Here is a 23,045-nt window from a genome sequence, read left to right on the forward strand (position 1 = left end):
AAGAAAAATCCCATATCTTTGGGCAATCTAGAATTTCTTGGGTGCAAGTACGCAGGTGAAGGTGGAGTTCTGAAAGTTTCTCATGGTGCTCTTGTGATCATGAAAGCACACAGATCTGGTTCATTGTATACTTTATTGGGATCCACTGTTATAGGTCCTACTACAGTTTTGTTATCAGACAACTTGTCTGATTTTGATGGCATTAAATTTTGACATATGCCCATTGGGACTTTTGCGGAGAAGGTGGAGAAAACTTACTATATCAACCAAAATTAGGCCAAGGTGGAGATTTATAATATGGCCAATGTTTTGGCTAATTGAGTCCATCTCACATAAGCATAAGTATTTTTGCAAAGTGTAGACTTTATTGGCAATATTCTTTGGGACCCAAAAATATCGTATTGTGTGGTAGACATCATTTGCACAAGTTGTATCTCTTCTTTTATACCTAAGAGGCCAAGACTTTTTTGCCTATAAAAGGGAAGGTCATTAGTTCATTTTAGACACACTAACAAGACTTGAGTCTTCATTTCTTGTTTCTTCCTTTCCTCTTTTATTAAGAGTGTTTTGTATGAGAGTTAGTGTTGGGAAGCACTTGTGTGAACCCTTTCTTTGGAGTGATCTTGTGAGGTTATTATCTTAGGGTATTTGGGATTAATTAGAGTATTTACTCTAATTTTTGTACTCTTATTCGTATAGTGAAATTGTTCCTCTCTGCTTGTGGACGTAGGTCACTTTGACCGAACCACGCTAAATTGGTGTCTTCTTTATCTGCTTTAATTACCGTTGTTATCAACTTCCATTGTCTTTGTTATTGTCATTATACCGTTATTTGGGTAAATTCCACACTACCCGGATTTCCGATCCTAACAGCATGTTATAGAGTGGTATTGTGTGTCTCTTTCTTTGTTTACATGAGATAAGTATGAATCTTATTATTAACTAAATTGTAGAAGAAGGTAACTAGCAACATATTATAACTCCTTGTTTGTATGGTTGTTAGACATAACTTATTTCATGATATAATAAAATGCATTCTCTTGGTATTAGACATATGATTTACGTTTACTTTTCATAGTTTCCAAAATGTATGTGCGTTGCATTAAACTATTGAAATTTGACTATGCAACTTTTTTTATTTGTATGACTAAAAAGATCAGCATATATTGTCTACCATGAAACTAGTTTCTTTTACAATTAATAAGGAAGACTAAATTTTCTTTAACAAAGCCTTTTGTTGAGCAACTCAAGAAGTGTAGTATCTATTTATCTTAAATATTAGTAAAGCGCAATTATTGGAAGTTGTGTTGGTATGACAAATAATGCCTTCAAGTCCTATCACACCTTGAGGGTAAGACACTGAGTTTAAATCCTAGCGCACCATGATAATAAGACGTTGAGTTAGAGTCTCAATGCATTATGGTCTAACATACCTTTATATGGGTAAGGAATTGGGTTTGAGTCTCAGTGCACTATATTGATGATTAAAGAAGAATAATGTATTTTTCATGAAAAAGCATGAAGTTTGTCCCACTTGATTTGCTCCATTCTTGAAGTGAATGTGATAGCGGTGCATAATAAATCTAGATGAAGACAAGTGGTTGATCAATGAACGTGGACGTGCGTTGTCAATATGAGGTACGTTCAGACGATTATAGTCCAAAATAATAAGGGTTCTCAAAATAATCCTTCAAAGGTAAAGGAAATGTGTATCAAAATGATCTATAAATATGAGGTACATTCAGACGATTATAGTCCATTTTTTGAAAGAATGTGACTTGTGATAAGCATTGTAAATGCAAACTCATTCCTGAAAGTGAATGTCGAAATATATGTGTGATATAAATTATGCATAAGAATGTAATTATGCATGGTTGAATAAATACAATAACTCACCTCTACTGGGAGGTTTGAGAAAAAGAAAGATAATGAACATTAATGTGTGGTTACATGAATATGTTATTGGTCGCGTACATGAGGTACGCCGAAAATATTTTGCCATCTCTTATAAAAGGTTATTAAAGGCAAAATTAAAGTAAGAAATAATTTTGCTTATGATGATTTTGACCATGACAATTATTATGATATGATTTTATCCATGAAGGTGACATTCAACATATGGATGGTGTGACAAAAGATCTTGCAGTACAAAATCAATTAAAATCTCTGAAAGAACTAATTTGTTACTACCCGTATGAGTGAAATTGTTATCTTCATATTACTTTAATCACACCGGGTAATAATAAAAGGTTACCTGATTTTCTTTCTATTTGTACTACACAAATATAAGCATGATGATAGAATCATATGTCACAAGTAAACTAGAGGTTTACTGAAATAAATATTAGTTGGCATAACCGGTTGACCATCTCGGTTCAATTATGATGCGAAAAATTAATTGAGAATTACATTGGCATATATTGAAGAAATAGAAGATTCTTCAAGAATTCTCTTGTGCTACTTATTCTCGTGATATACCAGTTAAGGTTGGGATTGAATCCCTTGATTTCTAGAACAAATAAAATGTGATAAATATATGGGCTCAGTCACCTGCCATGTGGACCGTTTACTATTATATAATTTTAATAGATGCATCTATTATATGATCACATGTGCATTTGTTATCAACTTGCAGTTTGACTTTTGCAAGATTGATTGCTCAAATTATTAGAGCATAGTTTCAGAATATAAATTATGATGATTTATCTTGATAATGCTGATTTAAATCCAAGTTGATTTAGCAGAAATTGTATGCCTCCAATTATAGCTAAACCATTAGTTATGAAAATAAAACTGCCAAAATAAAATTTGGTATGTGATGTATTATTTAATATACAGCAGCACTTGTACGCATCTAGCCAAATTATGATAAGTTCTCCCTATCACAATCGGTTCAGGGTCAGGAACTAAATAATTTACATCTAAAAATATGAATGTGCTATATGATTTAATTGTTCCACCACAATGCACAAAGATGGATCCCCAATAAGGCTGGGGATATGTGTTGGTGATCCCAACAATAGGGGGAGAAAATGGGCAGCTGAAAAATTAATGCATGTAATTAATTATTATGAGTACATCTAGATCCTCGTACGAGAAAATGTGAACTTGAAGTTCAAGTGATAATTCATTTGCAAAATATTGCCAGGCGTATTTGCTGACCCAAAGCTAAATGTCATATTCCACCTACTAATGCTCCAAATAAAATAAAGTTCATAATGAATAGAATCTATAGCATGCATGAAGCATAATAGACTAATCGGTTCCAAAGATAAAACTCCTTGAAGAAGGAGAGAAGAAAATGTTCGAGATTGTCATAATAAGGAGGCAAGTGCTCTAGAAGAGCACCACGACATAACACTCCATAAGACCTCATGGGAGAGGCTCAGGTACCTGAAAATAATAAGATAAAGAGATCTCAATAAGTTATGTCTTTATTGGGTAATAATAGAACTGATATAAAATGATTGTCGACGATATTGTTAATATAATGTAGCGCTCAATATTATTAATATTAACGAGGATCTTGAGCTCAAATCTTTCATAAAATTTGGACAGATAAATGATTGGCCAAATGAAAAATACGCAATAAAAATTAATTTCACCTAAAAATATGAAGTTGGACGGATAGTCTCAATACCTGAAAGTATAAAGCCAGTGGAGGTATAAATGTGTTCTTGTGCGGAAAAAAAAGGTCAAGTCGATAGACATAAAGACAACTTGTGTCACAAGAAGATTTGTAAATATCCTGGCATTGATTATATAGAGACATGTTCTCATGTGGTGGATGTAGTCATTTTAGGTTTTAATCTGGCAATACATGAAAAACTTGATATGCGTATAATGAAAATCATCGAAGGATTTAAATTGTTCTGAAGCATATTAAGGTTTTCAAGAAATTTATTAAATAAAGCTTCAAAAATCCTTATACAAATTAAAACAATCAAGGCGCGTGTGGTATAATCGCCTGAGTGAGTACCTGTTGAAAGAAGGGTACAAGAATGATTCAATTTGTCCTTGTATCTTTATAAAAAGATCTGGATCTGAATTTGTTATAATCGCTGTGTATGTTGATGATTTAAATATCATTGGAACATCTGGTGAACTTTCTAAAGCAGTAGACTGTTTAAAGAAAGAATTTGAAATGAAAGATATTGGAAAGATAAAATTTTGTCTTGGTCTACAAATTGAGTATATGAAAGATGGATTTTTTATCCATCAATCAGCATACACTAAAAAGATTTTAAAGCGATTCTATATGGATAAAGCACATCCATTGAGTACCCTGATGATTGTGAGATCCCTCGATATAAATAAAGATCCATTCCGAGCTCATGAAAATAATGAAGAGCTTCTTGGTCCGAAGTACCATATCTTAGTGCAATTGGTGCACTGATGTATCTTGCTAACACTACAAGGCCTGACATAACTTTTCAGTTAATGTCCTAGCAAGATATAGCTCTGCTCCTACAAGGAGACATTGGAATGGAATCAAACACATATTGCGGTATCTAAAAGGGACTACCGATATGGGCTTATTTTATGGCAATGATTGCAATCCCGATCTTGTTGGTTATGTCGATGCTGGGTATTTATCTGACCCACACAAGGCTCGATCTCAAACAGGCTATGTGTTTACATGTGGAGGCACTGTCATATCTTGGCGATCGACTAAGCAATTAATCGTGGCTACTTCATCTAAATCATGCTGAGATAATTGCTATTCATGAAGCAAGTCGAGAATGTGTATGGTTGAGGTCTATAATACATCTTATTAGAGACAAATGTGGTTTGAAGCGTGACAAACTACCCACAATTTTGTATGAAGACAATGAAGTATGCAACCCCAATTAAAGGGAGGATTCATAAAAGGAGATAGGACAAAGCACATTGTACCAAAGTTATTTTTCACACATGATCTTCAAAAGAATTGTGATATCAACGTGCAACATATTCGTTCAAGAGATAATATAGCTGATTTGTTCACCAAATCTCTACCGACGTCAACCTTCAAGAAACTAGTGTACAAGATTGGAATGCGAAGGCTTAAGGATATGAATTGATGCTCTAATCAAGGGGAGTTAATACGCGTTGTACTCTTTTTTTCTTACAATATTTTGTCCCACTGGGTTTTCCTTGAAAGTTTTTAACGAGGCAACCAAAAGGCGTATTTATAAACATGTGTACTCTTTTTCCTTCACTAGATTTTTTTTTTTTAGGGTTTTTCCTAATAAGGTTTTAACGAGGTACATTATCTATGAACATCCAATGGGGAGTGTTATAAGAAAAATTAAATTATAGTGGATGTCTACTCTTCCTCCATGATCTTCATCTCAAATGCTTAATGACATATTCAATGACATATTTTTCTTCACTTTTCATGCCTATATAAAGGCCTTGTAATAGATAGAAAAATACACACAATTGAAGAAGAAAATCTCTTCCTTCTCGCTATCTCTATTTCTTGTTCATGTTTTACTAAATTGCTTTTATTTCATAACAAATCTAATATTTTACCGATTAAATGATACCTCCTTTGTATTTTTTGTAATCGTATTTGATTAGGCACGAAATCTAAAAAATAAAAATAAAAAATTTTTAAAACTTATAGCTTAAGACATGTTATAGACATATCATACATGTGACTACAAAATCATGTTATTAAGGATAAAATATAAAGTCTAACATTAAATTACTTCTAAATATAGAAAGGTACGTATTTTTTTTTTTTCAGACAGATGAAAAAAAAGTATGTAATATGAATTGGACAAAGGAAGTATAATTTAATATTTCATTATATTTATCACCAAATGTGAATATAGGACTAACACAAGACGTCATAAAGTTGTCAAAAAGTACACCGCGTTAACATTTACTTTCGTTCTTTTTCCTTTTTTCAGAAAAATACCAAAAAAATCATTATATTTAGAGAAAGGTCGTTACTTTTGGCTTTATACTGTTCGAATCATGCGGATTATGGATCTAATATTATTAAACGTTGAAAAATTAAGAAATTTCATAGCAGTTGCAGCTTCCTTTGATGTGTGACAACAATTCAACAAAAAAAATCATATAATTTCTACCTAGGGTTATCAGTCAACACTGAACAGGCAAACCCACAAATGATGTGTTGGTTTCATTATTTATATTGGAATCTGACTAATTCAACTTTATTACATAAGATCCATTAGAAAGAAACAATCCCTACCAAAATTTCTTATATCATATAAAAACTTTCAAGAATTCTTTCGTCTTATTCCTAAAGGTTTGACTTTCGATACATAAGGTTGCGATGTCAAAATTATATGCCACAAGTATTTTTATTTTGATTTTTTTTGAAGGGGAATCTGGACCATCGGTAAAAATGTATCTGTATGGCCTATAGGTCACGACTCGCGAGTTCGAGCCCACTATGTTTGTATTATGGTAGGTTGTTACATCACACCCTTTGGGGTGCGATCTTCCTCGGACCCTGCGCGAAAGCGGAATACTTTATGCCCTGAGCTACCCTTTTAAGTATTGACGAAATCATTTAAGATAGTACTCTAACAAAAATTTCTATATTCTCATAGCTGAAACTTAGAAACTTCTAATTAAAAGAAATCTCATCCGTCCGATCATATTCTTATATGATTACTAATATAAATTCCTGCGATCAAGAAATAAACAATTAAAATATATTTTTTTGCCAACTAAGATTTTTCTTATTGGGGAAAGAGACAACAGTCAACAGCTACACCTCTATGTTCACACTTCCATCTGCTTCTCACCTTAAAATATTTGCTGAAACTCATATATAAATGTTCATTTATTCATTTGATATCTCCTCTAGTAATACTTCTGTTTCTTGTCATTAAATACCCTCCCAAAGTTTCTTCAAAATTTGACCCTTTTTCTAATAGGACTTTGGTCCGTCATCTTATTCAGTGTTGAAAATTACAAACCTTCCCATATCTTCTTTTGACACCTCTTTAAGCAATACTAGGCCTAGTGCAGTGCATAGCATACATTAAATTGCCAATTATACGAGTTCTCAAACAACATGGATTTAGAATCAATTTCTCCCATGAAAAGTCCTCCAATTAATTTGCATTCTTCTTCTCATTCTAGTTTTCCAATTATTGCCATAGCTATTATAGGCATTTTTGCTACTATTTTCTTGCTAGTCACTTACTATGTTTTTGCCATCAAATGTTGCTTGAATTGGCAAAGGATTGATCTTTTGAGGCCATTTTCATTTTCAAGAAGTCGAAATATTGAAGACCCTTTAACGGTTTACTCACAAGCAGTGGAAAATCGGGGACTGAACGAATCAGTGATTCGATCAATCCCCGTTTTCCAATACAAGAAAAGGGAAGAGAAAAAAGATGATTTACTACTGGAAAATACAACAACTTCTTGTGAATGTGTTGTTTGTTTGAATGATTTTCAAGAAGATGAAATGCTAAGAGTCATTCCAAATTGTGCCCATATTTTTCACATTGATTGTATTGACATATGGCTACAAAATAATACAAATTGTCCACTTTGTAGAACTAGCATCTCATTATCAAAAAATACAACAAATTCCCCATTGGATCAAATCATCACTCCTCAAGATCAAGACTATGTTGTGATAGAAATAGGGAATTTCTCATTTAGTCCTTCTCCAAGAAAAATTGAACCAAACATACCAAAAAAGAAAGTCAAAAATTTGAGTCATGTTTCAAGTATGGGAGATGAATGCATTGACATAAATAGGAAGAAAGATGAAGAATTCACAATTCAACCAATTAGGAGATCTTTCTCAATGGATTCAGCGTCGGATCGACAACTTTACGTAGCAGTTCAAGAGATTATGCAGCAGCAAAGGCAAGTTCCTAATGTTAGTCCTAGTGAAGGTAGTAGTAGTAGTAGTAGTAGTAGTAGAATTAAAAGATTTTTTTCATTTGGGAATGGAAGAGGATCAAGAAATGCAGTTTTACCAGTTCACTTAGAGTCATAGGGGGGTTGGGGGGGGGGGCCTTTTATTTTCAGATTTTGGTAGTTTTTGTTTGTATAGGTGTAAAGTTTCTTGGATTTGTTTTTTGGAAGATAGTTGTGGAAAATAGAAAAATATAGGGAGGGGTAATCTCTTTTTCTCTTTCATGTATATTTTTCCTATAAATTGGTCCTTATTTATGTACTTTCCTCAGCAGTTGTAGCTAAATATATGACCAGTTTTATTAATTCTTGAAAAGTTGAAAGCTAAAGTGGCGTATGGATTTGATTGGGATCGATTCTACATAGTTGGATGGTTCTCACTTCCATAGATTCAATTGGAATTGATTCTCACGATCGAGCCCTTATCAAAAGCGTGCGAGCCGACACTTGTGAAAGTCTTCGACTTACACGGCGTCTCTTTCCATTTAGTCCAACTATAAAAGAAAAGAATGTGCGCAACTACTTTATTCTCTTTTACCGCTCTTTGTTTACTTCTGGTCTGAGCTTGTAAAACTTTTGGACTCTTTAAAATGATCAGTACCATGCCACAACAAAGACAATCTCTTGTATAATTTGATGATTGTTAGAATCCATATTTATTTCTAATTAGATTAATCTCTCTTGACAAAGGATACTAATAAAATGAAGCACTAAACTAATAGAAGAATCTCTTGTACAAAGTGCATATGCCACTTTAGCCTTTCAACCTTTCAAGAAAAGGAGCATTCAAGCTCAATTTCAATCTCTTTTTTTTAACCATTTGGTATCCGATAATCACTGGTCCGACTAATTCAGATTTATACCGCATAAGGCCTATTAAGGGATAAGCACTCCCGGCCTGAAATTTCTCCTTGAATATACTTGATTTTTTCTTTATTTATTGTTTTGGTTTTTAGTATATATTCTTGGAATTAGCTAGTATAAGTTTTGTTTGCTGTCCAAATGAATGGCATGGATTTCTAAGGTTGTGCTCTAAAACCATTTGCATTTGATGCTAATTTTGGTATCAAATGGTCTTCATGTTGTTCTCTTTTGATTGTGCTGCATTTTTCTTCATCATTTCTCTCTGATTTGGGATCTTCTTTTCCCCACAAGAGCAAGTAAAGGCCAACAATGACTATTACTGCTCCTATTATGCTGAAAAAATGTCAAGAAAAAAGTATTTCGCTAAAAAAAAAAAAAAAAAAAATATATATATATATATATATATATATATATATTAAGCCTGTATTAATTGTTACAAAGAGTAGTGAATGTAGCAGTAATGTCCCTGAACAATTTTAAAAAAAGGTTCAATTATACCCCTAAACAATTATAAGGTCCAAATATACGATGGGGGCACCTATAGGCTGAAAGGTAAATGGCGGTTATATATAAGACAAACCGCAAACGATTGTCATCAGCTCGATCGTGCTGTAAGGTGTTGGGTTAAGTCCCATAACGAGCGCAACCCGTTAAGATATATTTGGAGCTTTTCCCTAAGCTCTATAATCCACCTCTATTCTCCTCACACTGACAAAAAGAAAAGAGAAAACAAGAAAGAGTTGTTTACCTGCCCATATATAGCTTTTCCCCAAAGACAAAGTATGCTAGAATTGCCACTAATATAGTTGATAGTGGATTGAACATAGTTACAAAAACAGGTCCCTTTTGCTCAGTGCACCAAAGTTGAATAAACACCACTAAACCAGAGATCACTATACCCTGTTTTAAATTAAAAACAACACATTAATGTTTGTCACAGCCAAATTTAATTTGACTTAGATAGATAATTGGACTCTTCTTACTCCATATATTGTTGACCAAAAATCAATGTTGAAACCAATGGTCCAAGCAGCTCTTTTATGTTGTACAATAACAGTGTAAAAAGCTGATTGTGCTGCTCCAACAAAACTCATCCATGTAGTAAGTGACAATTGTGCTGGATATCTTTTTAGTGTGTAAGCCTGTAAGATTTTCAAGGTAAACTAGTTAGAAAAAAGAACTACACTCTAAAGCTGTAACAAAGTTTGTCACGATCCAAAACTGGAGGGTCGTGACAGATATTCGTTGTGACATGCATCCGACAGACAGAGGCGGATGCAGCGCAACAGCACCAGTTCATCTGAACTCAGTACTTTTAATGGTAAACATACTTTATGTGTATAAATCCATTAAATTTGCAAACAAATAGTATACTTGAACTCATACTTATAAAAATACAATTGATTCAATGCTAAAAACCTTAAATATTTAACCATAAAGCTTAAATCTTAGATCCACCTTAGATAATAGCCTAACACTCGCTAAGTGAACCTTTAACCCGAGCATAAATCAACAAAAATAGAAAAAACACATAATGAAGATCCAAGCGTCTCCGTACTGCTAAACACATGCAAAATGGGGTGTCGTGAAGCCCATATACAGTAGCGGAGCCAGGAGTTCATATAAGGGGATTCAAAATATACTAATATGTCATAGTCGAGATTTGAACTATGAATTAAAACAACCTTTGAACCCCTTTACCTTTTACACTAAATTTTTTTCAAGGAGATTCAACAGTATATGTAATCGAAAAGTTTGCACAGTATAACTTTTCGACAAATGAGACTAAATTAAACACTTTCCCTCTTGCTAACTCCGCCCCTGCTCATGTATCATCATACGACAATTTACAGTGCAAAACTAGTCTAGAAATAGATAGGGTAAAAAGTATCATTTTACCCTATTTGCACGGTATAATTTTTCGACGAACGAGAATTAATAGACAAGAATTTCATAGAAGGACCTGCATGATGTACCATATGGACCATGTAATGCAGCTAGCAACAGTCAGAATGGAGCCTTTCAACCAATTTTCATGCACAAAACTGCCACCTCTTTGAATATAGATGAGAGGTTGCCATAGGTTTTTCAGACAAGCTCCTTTGTACAATGTCATTGTCATTACACCAGCCAATGAAACCAGTGTTCCTAAGATTTTTGCTATTCCCCTAGGATCTCCAACATTTACAACTTCCAACCTAGTACAATTAAAAGAAAATTAATTAGAGTTTTAAGTTTTATGTACTGTCAGTATAATGGATATTTATATTACCAGGTCATTGAATAGGTAATTACACGTAACATTGATTAGTAAACTAAATTAAGTAAATGTTAAGTGGCATGTTATAGCATGTCAAATCACATGATGGTGTAAAGATTGTTACACTCTCGGATGTGGCGGAGCTATAAAGCTCCAAGGGGTGTCAGCTGACACCCCTTCACTGAAAAAATACACTGTTTAGGTAAGTAAAAATTGTTCTTTTATGTATATATGCTATATATTTTATTCCACTGACTTTTTCGTGTATTTACTTCTTTAAAATTTGACACACCTTAGTGAAAATTCTGATTCCGCTACTGGTCTACTCGGGATGCTTTACTCCTAACCCCACAAGGTTCTGAGACGGAGGTATTTATAACTTAAATCCCTTTAATTGATGAGTTTAAGTTCTGTGAGTTTAAGTAAATTCTATGTTAGATTTTAGTTTCATAAACTGTTAATTTCTGCATTCTTTTCTTGAAGTTGTTGAGATTTTATTACCTGAGTATTACTGCTAATACAAAGGTTAGTGCAGCAATAGTGTTGACCATAGAAGATACAAAAGTTGGAGAAGTGAAATTCAAGCTCACAAAGTACATATTCAACGTCAAACTCACTCTGAAATGAAAAACAAACTGTTAGTAATTTCTTTTCCTCAGAACTATATTTCAATAGGATGATATCATATGATGTTCAATTGAGCTTACCCCATAAGAGAAAGTACAAAGATTTCCAATAGCAAAGCCAAAGTTAACTTTGGTCTTGTTTGTCTGCAGAAAAGAAACAGAACCCTTTAGATAGTAATCTTCATTTCAATTTATACGATGTATTTTGATTGGACACGAAATTTAAGAAAGAAATGAAGACCTTTAACTAAAAGTTGTAGTCTTAAACATGTCGTAACATTTGTGTGTAGGTATAAGATTTTTTAAGCTTATATGATATTGAACATACCACATTTTTGTATGAAAGCTTCACATTAAGAATGGAAAAGAAAATTTATTTGAGTTAAATTATTTCAGATTAAAAAATATGTCATTCTTTTTAACTCACTAATAAGGAAATAGTATCATATAAAATAGTACAAAGGGAACTAATAACTTGAAACATTTCATAGCAGTTTCCCCTCCCTCCCTAAAAAGGGTTAGCTATTATGCACTAATTTCACACTATCAGGTTGAAAGATAATTACATGTAACTATTCTATAATAAGTGAAACTGGTTATCGAAAAAATAAAGCTAACAACCTACTATAACTGTTGAATTATACTAAAGTTGCCTATGTGTAACCTATAGATCACGTGTTCGAGCCGTGAAAGCAACCACTAATGCTTGCATTAGGGTAGGCTGTTTATATCACACCCTTTAGGGTACGGCTCTTTTCCAGACCCTGTGTAAACACGTGATACTTTGTGCACCGAGTTGTCTTGTTTTAATGCATGTATTTGGATTAGAGAAAAGTGATATATACATACCTTTCGAGAAAATAGGCAAATGGTAACATAACTAAACCACCAACAATATGCCGATAAGTAATGTAGACATGAGGATTCATCCCATGATTGAAGGAAGCTTCAGTTATGAAATACAGAAAAGTATAGCAAATCTGAGCTAAAACCATAAGAAAATGAGGCTTGAACTTCTTGAAAATGCCCATAATAGCCATCTCCTGTTCTTTGACAAAACACTAATACAATAAGATCCAGAATTTAATTACCAGAAAATATAGAGAATATAGAAGAATGGGGTTCGATTCCAATTGCTTATTGATAGGATCTTGTTCTCCACCATATTCTTATTATAGTCTGAAAATTCTCAAATGTGAGGGTAAGCTATGTTTCTTTGTCTTTCTTTTGTAAAGAATAGCAAAAACTTTGAGAAAATTTTTGAAGAATGGAGAAAATAAAATATTCTAGTGATCAATTATTCTTGAATATTTAATAAGAAAAGGCATAAAAAGTCATTCAACAAACATTCCACCACCTGAAAAAACAAAAGGGAGTGCAAGATTATTGCCTTATAGATGATATGTGTTGTCCACTAAAGAATTTGGAAGAAAACATTTTTGAAAGAATAAAAACATCAAGTCGTGCATGTAGGAGATTGTGTCGTAAATGATACTATATTTGTAGTAGTCATTCCACCGATAAGGTTTGTGATTGAGTGGTAAGTATTACTTCATCCTTAACCAGAGGTTCCGGGTTCGAGTTCTTAGCTATTGAGTCGCTTTTGTTAGGGAGCGTTTTACCCTCAATGTGGGACTTCTCGGCATGAATCTGGATTTAGTCCGGCCCCAATATAGATACCGTACACCGAGTGAAAAACAAAAAAAAAAGTGTAGTAGTCACTCCTCCTTTATATAAGGAGTATTGTCCTTCATTTAAACGCAATTTAGTAAGATGTGTAGCCACTGGAGTAGCTACAACCAGGGCGGAGCTAGTTCTTCGGTTATGTTCGACTGAACCCAATAATTTGGATCTAAATTTTGTATTTATCTCAAAATTCTATTGAATTTATATATAATATTAATTTAGAACTGAGTAATTTAAAGGGACTAGAATCTTGAACGCATAAGTTTCAAATCTTGACTTCGTCTTTGGCTACAATATTAGCTACATATTCGAATGAAATCAATAGCTTTTGATTAGACATTATATTATATTAAAAAAATATTTATTCAAAATTTAATTACTAATCCAATAACTAAAACAAGCTATGGATTCGATGATAATTCAGAGTTAATAACTTCAAATCCTAGCTCCGGTTCTATGTTGATGAACCATTTGCATAAACCACTTTTGTCTATGAAGATTAAAAAAGGGTGTATTTGTGAAGTCATTCTCGGCATATTTTCAGGTCCACTCTTTTAATTTTGATCAGTCTTTTTATGTCTTACATACAGTGGATTGCTCCATCAAATAAAAATAGGTTTGAATATGCAACCACATAAAATTCTTTTGCACTTTAAATATGTGTATAGTTTAAATCCTGAAGTTTTATCCTAAGTTTGCGAATTATTGTATGAAATGTTATTTTACTCTACTCGTGTCGCGTGCAAAAAGAAATATTTTTGTTGTTTTTATTCCCACCTTAATTGTATGTGCAAATTAGTTTGATCATTTCCCAATTTAGAAAGAGGCATTAAAATTAATTATTCAGTGCTTGAGAAGAGCTCAAAATCTTTCGTTCCTAGAAAATATTAAGCTGTCAATATTGCAAACGTCCTTAGTTTCTCGACTTATTTTGTGGTGCGAAATCCATCATTGGCTCATTTTGTTATTTCTTTTGTTGCCAAGAAAGGTTAGAAATAGAATTTTCGTCACCATTCTTCGTTGGCTATGTGAAAATGTCATTTTGAAAATAATATTTCATGAAAATTTTAGCAACAAAGTTTCCATTGTTACCCGTAGAAAGAACTGTAATTAATGCGTTATGTATTTTTTTTTTACGGAAAAGGGTCAGAAATGCCTTTAACGTATTAAAAATTGTTCAAAAATGTCCTATCTCCACCTATGGGTTCAAATTTGTCCTTAATGTTATTTTTAGGCTTAAAAATGCCCCTCTCTTAACGGAAAGATGACATGGCATTGATGGACATTTTAACATTAAGGGCAAATTTGAACTCATAGGTGGAAGGATGGCATTTTTGAGCCATTTCTAATACGTTAAGGGCATCTCTGACCCTTTTCCGTTTTAATTAAACATATAGCATTTATTTAGTCTAGAAAAAAATAAAAAAAATTTAACTAAAAATTGGAAAAAATGAAAATATTTTTTTTTCCAGTTTTTACAAAAAAAATTGCTTTAAAAAAGCTGAAAAATATTTTCTAAAATAATATTTTTGTAAAAACTGAAAAAAAAAAAATGAAAAGCAATTTTCTAAAGCAATGTTTTTGTAAAAGCTAAAAAAAATATTTCCTCTTCTTCTTCCTTCCTTGTTTGTCCATATTCTTTCTGAGTTCATTTTTTATATATTTTAGTTCTTCTAACGAGTTAGCACATCAAAACTGGAATATTTTCTTTTTTTTTCAGTTTTTAGTAAAAACAAATTCACTTTTTTCCAGACTAAATAAATGCTACATGTTTAATTAAAACGGAAAAGGATCAGAAATGCTCTTAACGTATTAGAAATGGCTCAAAAATGCCCTCCTTCCACCTTGGGTTCAAATTTTCCCTTAATGTTAAAATATTCATCAATGTCATGCCATCTTTCCGTTAAGAGGGGAGCATTTTTATGCCTAAAAATAACATTAAAGGCAAATTTGAACCCATAGGTGGAAGGAGGACATTTTTGAACCATTTCTAACACGTTAAGGGCATTTCTGACCCTTTTCCGTTTTTTTAATTAGCAAAGAAATATTCCATCATGCATTAAAGATCATTTTTAGCTCGCTGCCGAAACTATTTATGCCCAATAGCCGCATAACTCATAAGATATAAAATTTTATATATTTTTTGTATATAACATAAAGAGATGTAAATAAATATAAAAATATATATATTTCGGCTATTATTTTGATAACATCTGTACAGTATAGGCAAAGAGAGATGGCAACTAACTAAACAAACTTCAATTTCTAGCGGCAAACAACTACCTATACAACATGCAATTGTAGCCTTTTGATTGCCAATTTACCACGAAAGATGCAACGTTATATGGATGACCAACAGGATTTGAAATTTATGAAATTTTAAATTATCATCGAATTCATAGCTCGTCTCTTTACTAGGGTCATAATTAAATATTTTTATATATTCACAAAATTTCCTAATATAGATATAGGATTTAAACAAAAGCTATTGTATTCGTCCGAATTTTGTATCTATGTCTCTAGCTTCGCCTGACCTTGAGATATCTCGAACACGGGACACATATTCTCTACATTTTTTTTAGAATGCCGGAATAACTATAACTACAACATGCATGATTAACAAAAGCTGAAAATTCGTTTAGTTGATTCTATATATGTGCGCTAGAAAAAGTATATGCTGCTGTTGCCAGCATCAGAAAATATCATAGATGCCGATTCTTTAAATTTATTCAAAAATCAAAATATATAAAGTCCAAAAGCTAAATATAATGTGATCAAGTAAAAATAGCACGGTATAGTCAATTTTCGGACTGATCAGAATTTAAGATAAGGTGCTAGAAAAATATAAAACGATAACATCATTTTAACTTCAACGAATTTATCCCCAGATGCTAAAAATCCAAGAACTTATAAGAATTGCATCTGGGGTGGAAAAAGAATGATGGCCGAGTGAGAATTGAGAAGATGCAATTATGCAAAGGAGAGAATTTTCTAAATTATGTAATAAAAACATATGCATGATTTATTTTAATTTTTCCTAATTGGGAAAGGAAAAGGGAAAATAAAGTTGCAACCATTGGTGGCCAACCAATATTTTTGTATCTTTTTCACTTTTTAGCCTGCGTCAGAAACTATTTACATTCGGTAGCCGAAAAGTGTATTATTTTTCCTAATTGGGAAAGGAAAAGAAATATAGTTTGCAACTAGTGACCAACAAATATCTTTCACCTTTATATTGGTTTAAGGGGGGAAAAGGAAAATGAAGCTCACTCTTATTTTTGTCTTTCACTATTTTGTTGGATTTACTTCTCTTTCATTATTATAAGATTTCTCCACTGTCTTTTACTCCTTGAACCCATACATCACGGGAACATGTCTTCAACAACGTCAATGTAGGGTGATTTGCACAAAATAAGACATTTCGGTGTCATTATTAATTTTTTTGACCAAATAAGACACTTCGGTGCCATTATTAATTTTTTGACCAAATAGGACACTTCGGTGCAAATTGAAAAGAGCGCACTAGAAATCTAGAATGTGAGAACGAACAAAAGCTATCAAATAAATGTAAGTACTCAAATGTAAGCGTTTTCAACTAAATGTTCCCTATTCTTTTGGACTATCACTGTCTAAATCATTTTTTGGAAGAGTGAAACTTCCATCCACAGAAAACAAGAAAAAAAGAAAAGAAAAAAAAAGAGCTACAAAGTTGGGAAATTCAACCAAAAGAGAGCAAAATGAGAGTGCAGTAAAACTGCAAAATACAACGCTTACAAGAAACTCTTCAGGGGCTATGGCGTGCTGTGAATCAATCACAACAAAACTGAAACCATCTCATCCTTTAAACTGTTTTTGCCTTAGGAGCCTTCTTCTTTGTGGATCGCCTGGGCATAGAGTTCTTCATGCCGATAAAGAAGAGCAGCGCGCCAAGGAGTGCCAAGCTCTGTGAAAAAATAGTGCAAAATACACAACTTAATAAAACCTTGCAAAGGTTCACTCCAGAAATAGCAATTTGGTAATGAATGCAAGAAATAAAGATCTAAAGAGACATTCATATTGGCTTACCTGAGTAAACTTGACAAAAAGTTGAGCAAACTCTTTCTTGTCAACATCATAGTTGTAGAAGTCATATACGATGGGAGTAGCAATGGACTGATGCAAAAGCTTCATTGACGAAAACCAAGATCAAGATGCAGTCAGCAGGATGAAGCGAGCAAGTTCGAGAAAAATTCACTTATTTTAATAAAAGCAACTTCGACGAATAATTTGAAGAAATAGAAGATACACACCAGGATGTAAGCTCCAAGAGAGCTACCAAAGACAAAAAGAAGGCTTCCAAGACCCTTCATAACTAACGCCCCCAACACTAGATGTTTCATCTGTGAATGACATATCTTAAGTTAGACAGAACAAAGGAGACAATTGTTACAACCAAATTCAATTAAGCAAAGCCGAATTGTTACCTCTACATGTGGTACTTGAAATCCAGTGTGTGTCGTCACATGCTTTGAGAAAACATTGAACTTAGGACTTAAAGCCTTTGCTGCTGACCCACCGTCAACCCCAAATTCGCTGAATCTATGAACAGCTATTGTATGAGGCATGTATGCAATTAAGAATTAAAGAATTCATAATATAACTTTTTTACCATCCCTAACATCTTTAATTAATATTCCCCTACGTCTTAAAACAAAAGTATGAAATAAAAAGCAGGCAAATACAGGCAAATTTTGGGTACATATGTCAGCGGGTAGATACTAGATACAACTCCAATATTGCTCTATAAACAAGCCTACAGCTTTGCTCGATGGAAAAGTATCCAAATCTATCAATTTATATCTTCCCAGAAGCATTTCAGCAAATTCCTGGTGAATGAGCAGCATGATTGAACCTGATTATCATCACAAGTATGAATTTATCGAACACAACTTGCTGGCTAATATAACTGTGTGGCATTGCAGTGTTAAGTTCCGCACCTTGGTACTTATTCCCCCCAAACTAACAGCTTCCATTACATGGACATGTCCCAGGTACATAAAAAAAATAAAGATAAACTAGAAAGTTTATGTTGAGTTTCTAACAAGATCTGAAACTGACTTCTGTATGTTTCGTGTGAAAAGACTTCACACATAGCAGTTCAGCTCAAGATCTGTATTACAACATAACACAAGCCACAGACGAGGTTGAACTGTTAACTCCGAGAAGAAAAATGTTACTACCCCCAATGTCATTCTAAATGTTGTATTAGCAAAATAAAATTGATCCAAAGTGTCGCTTTAGAAAACCACGAAGACATTAATTTTTTTCCCTTACCTACCCTTTCTCCAATAAATGATTTTCAAACATGTCTCTCAACAGTTATTACTCATTATAAGGAGATATAATAAAGGTAACTTACTCAAACAACCCTTATGATTAATGATATTAAATGATTTATCAATAATTGGCAAATGTATTAAGAAAATCATTTAATAGCATTAATCATAATGAATATTTGACTAAATTACCCTTATCAATAAAGGTGGAAGTAGAAAAGAAAATAATGCCTTCTTGTTCTTGTAAAATAACAAATATTTTGGAACAATTTTTAGTACAAATATCAGGCACCTCTTACGAACTATAGATAACAAATTTTGATCGGTGTTTACAATCAAAAAATTTACTAGTCAATGTTTCTTTTTTTAAGGTAAAACTTTTCAAGGTAATTTTCCACTGGCTATGCTAATCTTAAGACAAATTCACTTCCAAACAATAGCTTTTGTAGCTCTAGCAAACTAATAGAACAGTTATTGTTATATCTCAACTAATACTGCACACAGCGAGGTATCATAAAAATAGCCTTCTGTAAAAGAAATATAAAAGTAGTATTCAATTATATATATTGACAATGCCAATATGTTTTATACTTAGTGTAATTTAACTTGTGATAGTAGGTTACTTAAGATTTTTACCAAGTTAACATTTAATGCCTAGCAAAGAAGTTTACCTAAGATTACCTGATGGTACTTAACTTTATTATTAAAGTAAATAATAAGTATTAGCTAGAATAATTGCATACTAAACATTTAGCTAATCAAAACCAAATGATCAAATTCTAAAATTTACATGTAATTACCTAATAAGTGACTTGATTGTGCAAATATTTTTTACACCGTTAGTGCATAGAACTTAAATTCTATATAAGTAAACCTACCTCTTCAAATAGATCGACACATAGATAGCAACGAACAAACGCAATCATTCAACCAAACGTGCTTAACTTCACTACCAAAGTAACTACTAGTAAGCTATGTTACTCGAACTCTTCGAAAATGTTGTTGGGTGCGTGTTGGATACTCCAAATTTAGTGCATTTTTTGGAGGATCCAACACGGCCGCGGCATCACTTTTGGAGAGTCCGAGTATCATAGCTAGTAAGTATAAGCTAAAACAATTAAACAATTAGCTCATCAAAAGCCATATGAACAAATTCTAAAGAGCATAAATTCTATGCACTGACGGTGTAAAAAATATTTATACAATCAAGTCACTTATTAGATAATTACAAGTAATCTCTTGATAAGCGCTAATTCATAATATGGTAAAAATGGTAACCAGCATGCTATCACGCGTTCTATAGCTGACAGTGTAAAAACATTTTACACAATCAGGTAAATTATTAGGTAACTACAAGTAACTCTTGATAAATACTACTTCATCCATCCCAATTTGTTTGATACAACTCGAATTTCAAAGAGTCAAAAGGAGTTCTATTTATCACGATTTTTTCATATACCTTTTAAATATTTTAAATTGTTAATTATTGTAACTTATAGTACTTTTTTATGTAATTTCCAAATATGTAAATTTTATTTCACAAAAAATAAAAATTCTACATCCAAATTCATAGTCAAATTTGAGAAGTTTGATTCTCAAAATCTGAAATGTATCAAACAATTTGGGATAGGAGGAGTAATTAGTAATCCGATAAAAATGGTGATAATGTAAAAAAAAATTATGTCATCAGTGTATATAACTTAAATACCTAAACCTTCAGTTTCAATTCTAGTCAACTAGTTCATCTAAATCCTACTAGATCCAGCTCCTCATAAACTAATTCTAACTCAGGACAGAACCCTAGCTAACTAAAAAATACAATTAGTTATATAACAAACTTAAAATATAGCAATAAATAACTCAATGCAAGTTAATAATAAAACTTCAGTTCCAATTCTAGTCTACTAGTTCATCTAAATTGCACTAGATCCAATTCATCTTATACTAGTTCTAACCAAGGAGAACCACATAGCAAATTAAAACATAACGATAAATAACTCAATGCAAGTTAATAATACCAGATAAAGTTGTATAAATACTGAAACTACATAAATAACACCAAAAAAAAAGTGAAAAACAGAGTAGATCTGAACTAAGCTAATGATGAAGTTTCTTACTCTTGATAAGCGGAGAGAACGAAGACTGATACAAAGAGAATCCTCCCTGTGAATGATAAGAACGCCATTACTGTACTGACGGCTTTCTCTCTCTAGAAAACAAAGACTTTTAGAGATTCAAAAAGGGGAGAGAAACCAAGGGACTTCTACTGCATTAGCAGTTTGATTTATTTATTTATAGGTGAAATAACAGTACAGTTCATAAAAAGACATAAAATTAATGTCTTTTATATTTGTTTTTAAAAATTTGGCTGTTTGATTTATTTTGTAATTTCCCTCCAATACCGCGCTATAAGTATTTGATATTCAGATTGCAAACGCGCGCGAGTAGAATAATAGTATGTACCCGTTGAAGGGACGACTAATCGAAGGGGACACGTTTTACGACCAATAGCATTTGGTCAAGTGATGTATAATTTCAGTGACGTGGCAAATGGAAAGAGCGAGTGTTATGCAACTGCAATTGCAAGATGTATGAGCCTCTAGTATTATTTTTTCTTATTAGAAAATTTTTACAAAAGAAAAAGGAATTTTGCTGTGACGTGCCAATGGCGTTCCTCGTTATTTCAAACCGAAATCTAACAAGTGTGATTTGGGGGAGTAATATGTACGCTGATACTTTATGAAGGTAGAGAGATTGTTTCTAATAGATTTTCGATTCGAAAATAGTAGAAAAAAGCAATAATCAAATAATAACAAGAATAATGTAAAAGGCAGCGGAAGCAAATGGCAAAACATATTTTTTGGATTCGAACTTGATGAATGAAATTTTTTTTAATAGGAAACGATTTCTCTTTTAGTAAACTTTATGCGTCGTGATCAGTGGCAGAGCCACGTTATAGGAAGGGGTGTCTTCGCGGAAAAAATATATTGTGTAGGTAGATAAAAAAATAAATTATATGTATATACACTATGTATTTACTCCCCTTAACTTTCTGATTGTTTACTTTTATATATTTTAACACCTCTTAACGAAAATTCTGACTCCACCGCTAATGGTGATACTCAAAGTTCAAAGGCAATTACCGAACATCAAATGAGAAACAAAAGGAAATATGAGAGTTCTTCTCACTTCTAGACGATAATTCTAATCCAAATTTTCCTTACGATTATGCTTCCATAATATTTGGTATATTGATGTTTTGGGCGAAACCTTTAGAGTTCTTACTAGGAATTTCAAACTCTATATAATTACCAATCAATAACAAGGAAAAGAAGGATAAGGTGTTTGGAAGTTTACATCAATTGTGGTATAAATTACACAAATTATTACCTTTGTCACTTGATAAAGAAAAAAATAGTACTAGTGGGCTTTCAATATAAAGACTTTTTATGTCATAATTTAACTTAATTCTTTTCTAAGGAAAAGTCTTAAGCGGGTGTTATGGATCCCCAATCTCTTTAGAAATTTTATATTCTACTTCCTGTTATAAGAAAAATCAAATTATGATGGATGTCTACTTTTTCTCCATAATCTTCTCAAATGTTTAATGACATATTTCTATGTTTAATGACATATTTTTCTTCACTTTTCATACATATATAAAGGTCTTGTAATAGATAAGAAAATACACACAATTGAAGAAGAAAATCTCTTCCTTCTCTCTGTCTCTATTCCTTGTTCATGTTTTACTAAATTGTTTTTATTTTATAACACGCTATCAACACGAATTGCTCATTTTATGATCTTCTACGTCAAGACTATGTAAATTATAAGCAGACAATGAGATCAAGTACAATGAAAAATGTCTTGGATGATAATACAAAGATAAGTTTTACATCCATCTAAACCCATTCATATTTTCATATCTTTGCATTAACTTTATGTGCAGTATTTAGTTAAAATATTTTTTTCAATTGTATCCACTGAAATAAAGAACTGAAAAGGTATGTCTTTATTTGCTACATCTCTTATAGGACAAATATAATATTCCAACGTATATATATGTTCTGACCTTTTACATACTATGATAGATAATTATTAAGGTAATTTAGTAATAATATTTTTACCATCACATGATGTATTTCATTGAAAGCAAAATTATCAAATATGTAGGCGATTTTACAGTACCTTACAAATTTGACATTCGAATATACAATCAATATAAACTCATTATAGTTATAATTTATAATAGTCACAGTTATGCATTAAGCCTTAAATATTTTTGCTGAAAATATAAGGCTCATTCCTCCGTATTGGATTTTTTTAGTGAAGTTCTTATAGTCTTTAAAATATAAGTGGTTATAGGTTATCTGCACCTTTTCCCTAATTAAT

General features: G+C 32.3%; 3 protein-coding genes across 4 annotated transcripts; 1 reads left to right on the forward strand and 2 right to left on the reverse strand.

The window, feature by feature from the left end:
- Window positions 1-6,713: 6,713 nt before the first annotated feature.
- On the forward strand, window positions 6,714-8,487 carry LOC107791316 (RING-H2 finger protein ATL16-like). Its single transcript, XM_016613352.2, has one exon. It carries the CDS (start codon window positions 7,043-7,045, stop codon window positions 7,982-7,984), a length of 942 nt encoding a protein of 313 aa, XP_016468838.1. The 5' UTR covers window positions 6,714-7,042; the 3' UTR covers window positions 7,985-8,487.
- A 110-nt stretch (window positions 8,488-8,597) lies between these two features.
- LOC107791317 (WAT1-related protein At5g07050-like) lies at window positions 8,598-13,130 on the reverse strand. 2 transcript variants are annotated; one of them, XM_016613354.2, is made up of 8 exons: window positions 13,010-13,130; window positions 12,502-12,695; window positions 11,734-11,796; window positions 11,528-11,644; window positions 10,730-10,964; window positions 9,750-9,908; window positions 9,515-9,666; window positions 8,598-9,099 (listed from the first exon to the last, which is right to left on the reverse strand). In XM_016613354.2, the coding sequence occupies exons 2-8, from the start codon at window positions 12,690-12,692 to the stop codon at window positions 8,922-8,924; spliced, it is 1,095 nt and encodes a 364-aa protein (XP_016468840.1). In that variant the 5' UTR covers window positions 12,693-12,695; window positions 13,010-13,130; the 3' UTR covers window positions 8,598-8,921. The 2 variants fall into 2 exon arrangements, with proteins under 2 accessions (XP_016468840.1, XP_016468839.1); XM_016613353.2 differs by having other exon boundaries at window positions 12,502-13,122.
- Window positions 13,131-16,876: 3,746 nt separating this feature from the next.
- On the reverse strand, window positions 16,877-20,934 carry LOC107760737 (uncharacterized). Its single transcript, XM_016578834.1, has 5 exons — window positions 20,771-20,934; window positions 17,802-17,916; window positions 17,628-17,717; window positions 17,404-17,502; window positions 16,877-17,281 (listed from the first exon to the last, which is right to left on the reverse strand). Exons 1-5 carry the CDS (start codon window positions 20,836-20,838, stop codon window positions 17,180-17,182), a joined length of 474 nt encoding a protein of 157 aa, XP_016434320.1. The 5' UTR covers window positions 20,839-20,934; the 3' UTR covers window positions 16,877-17,179.
- Window positions 20,935-23,045: the final 2,111 nt, after the last annotated feature.

This window comes from Nicotiana tabacum, chromosome 14, assembly GCF_000715075.1.
Source record: "Nicotiana tabacum cultivar K326 chromosome 14, ASM71507v2, whole genome shotgun sequence".
Classification (NCBI taxonomy): domain Eukaryota; kingdom Viridiplantae; phylum Streptophyta; class Magnoliopsida; order Solanales; family Solanaceae; genus Nicotiana; species Nicotiana tabacum.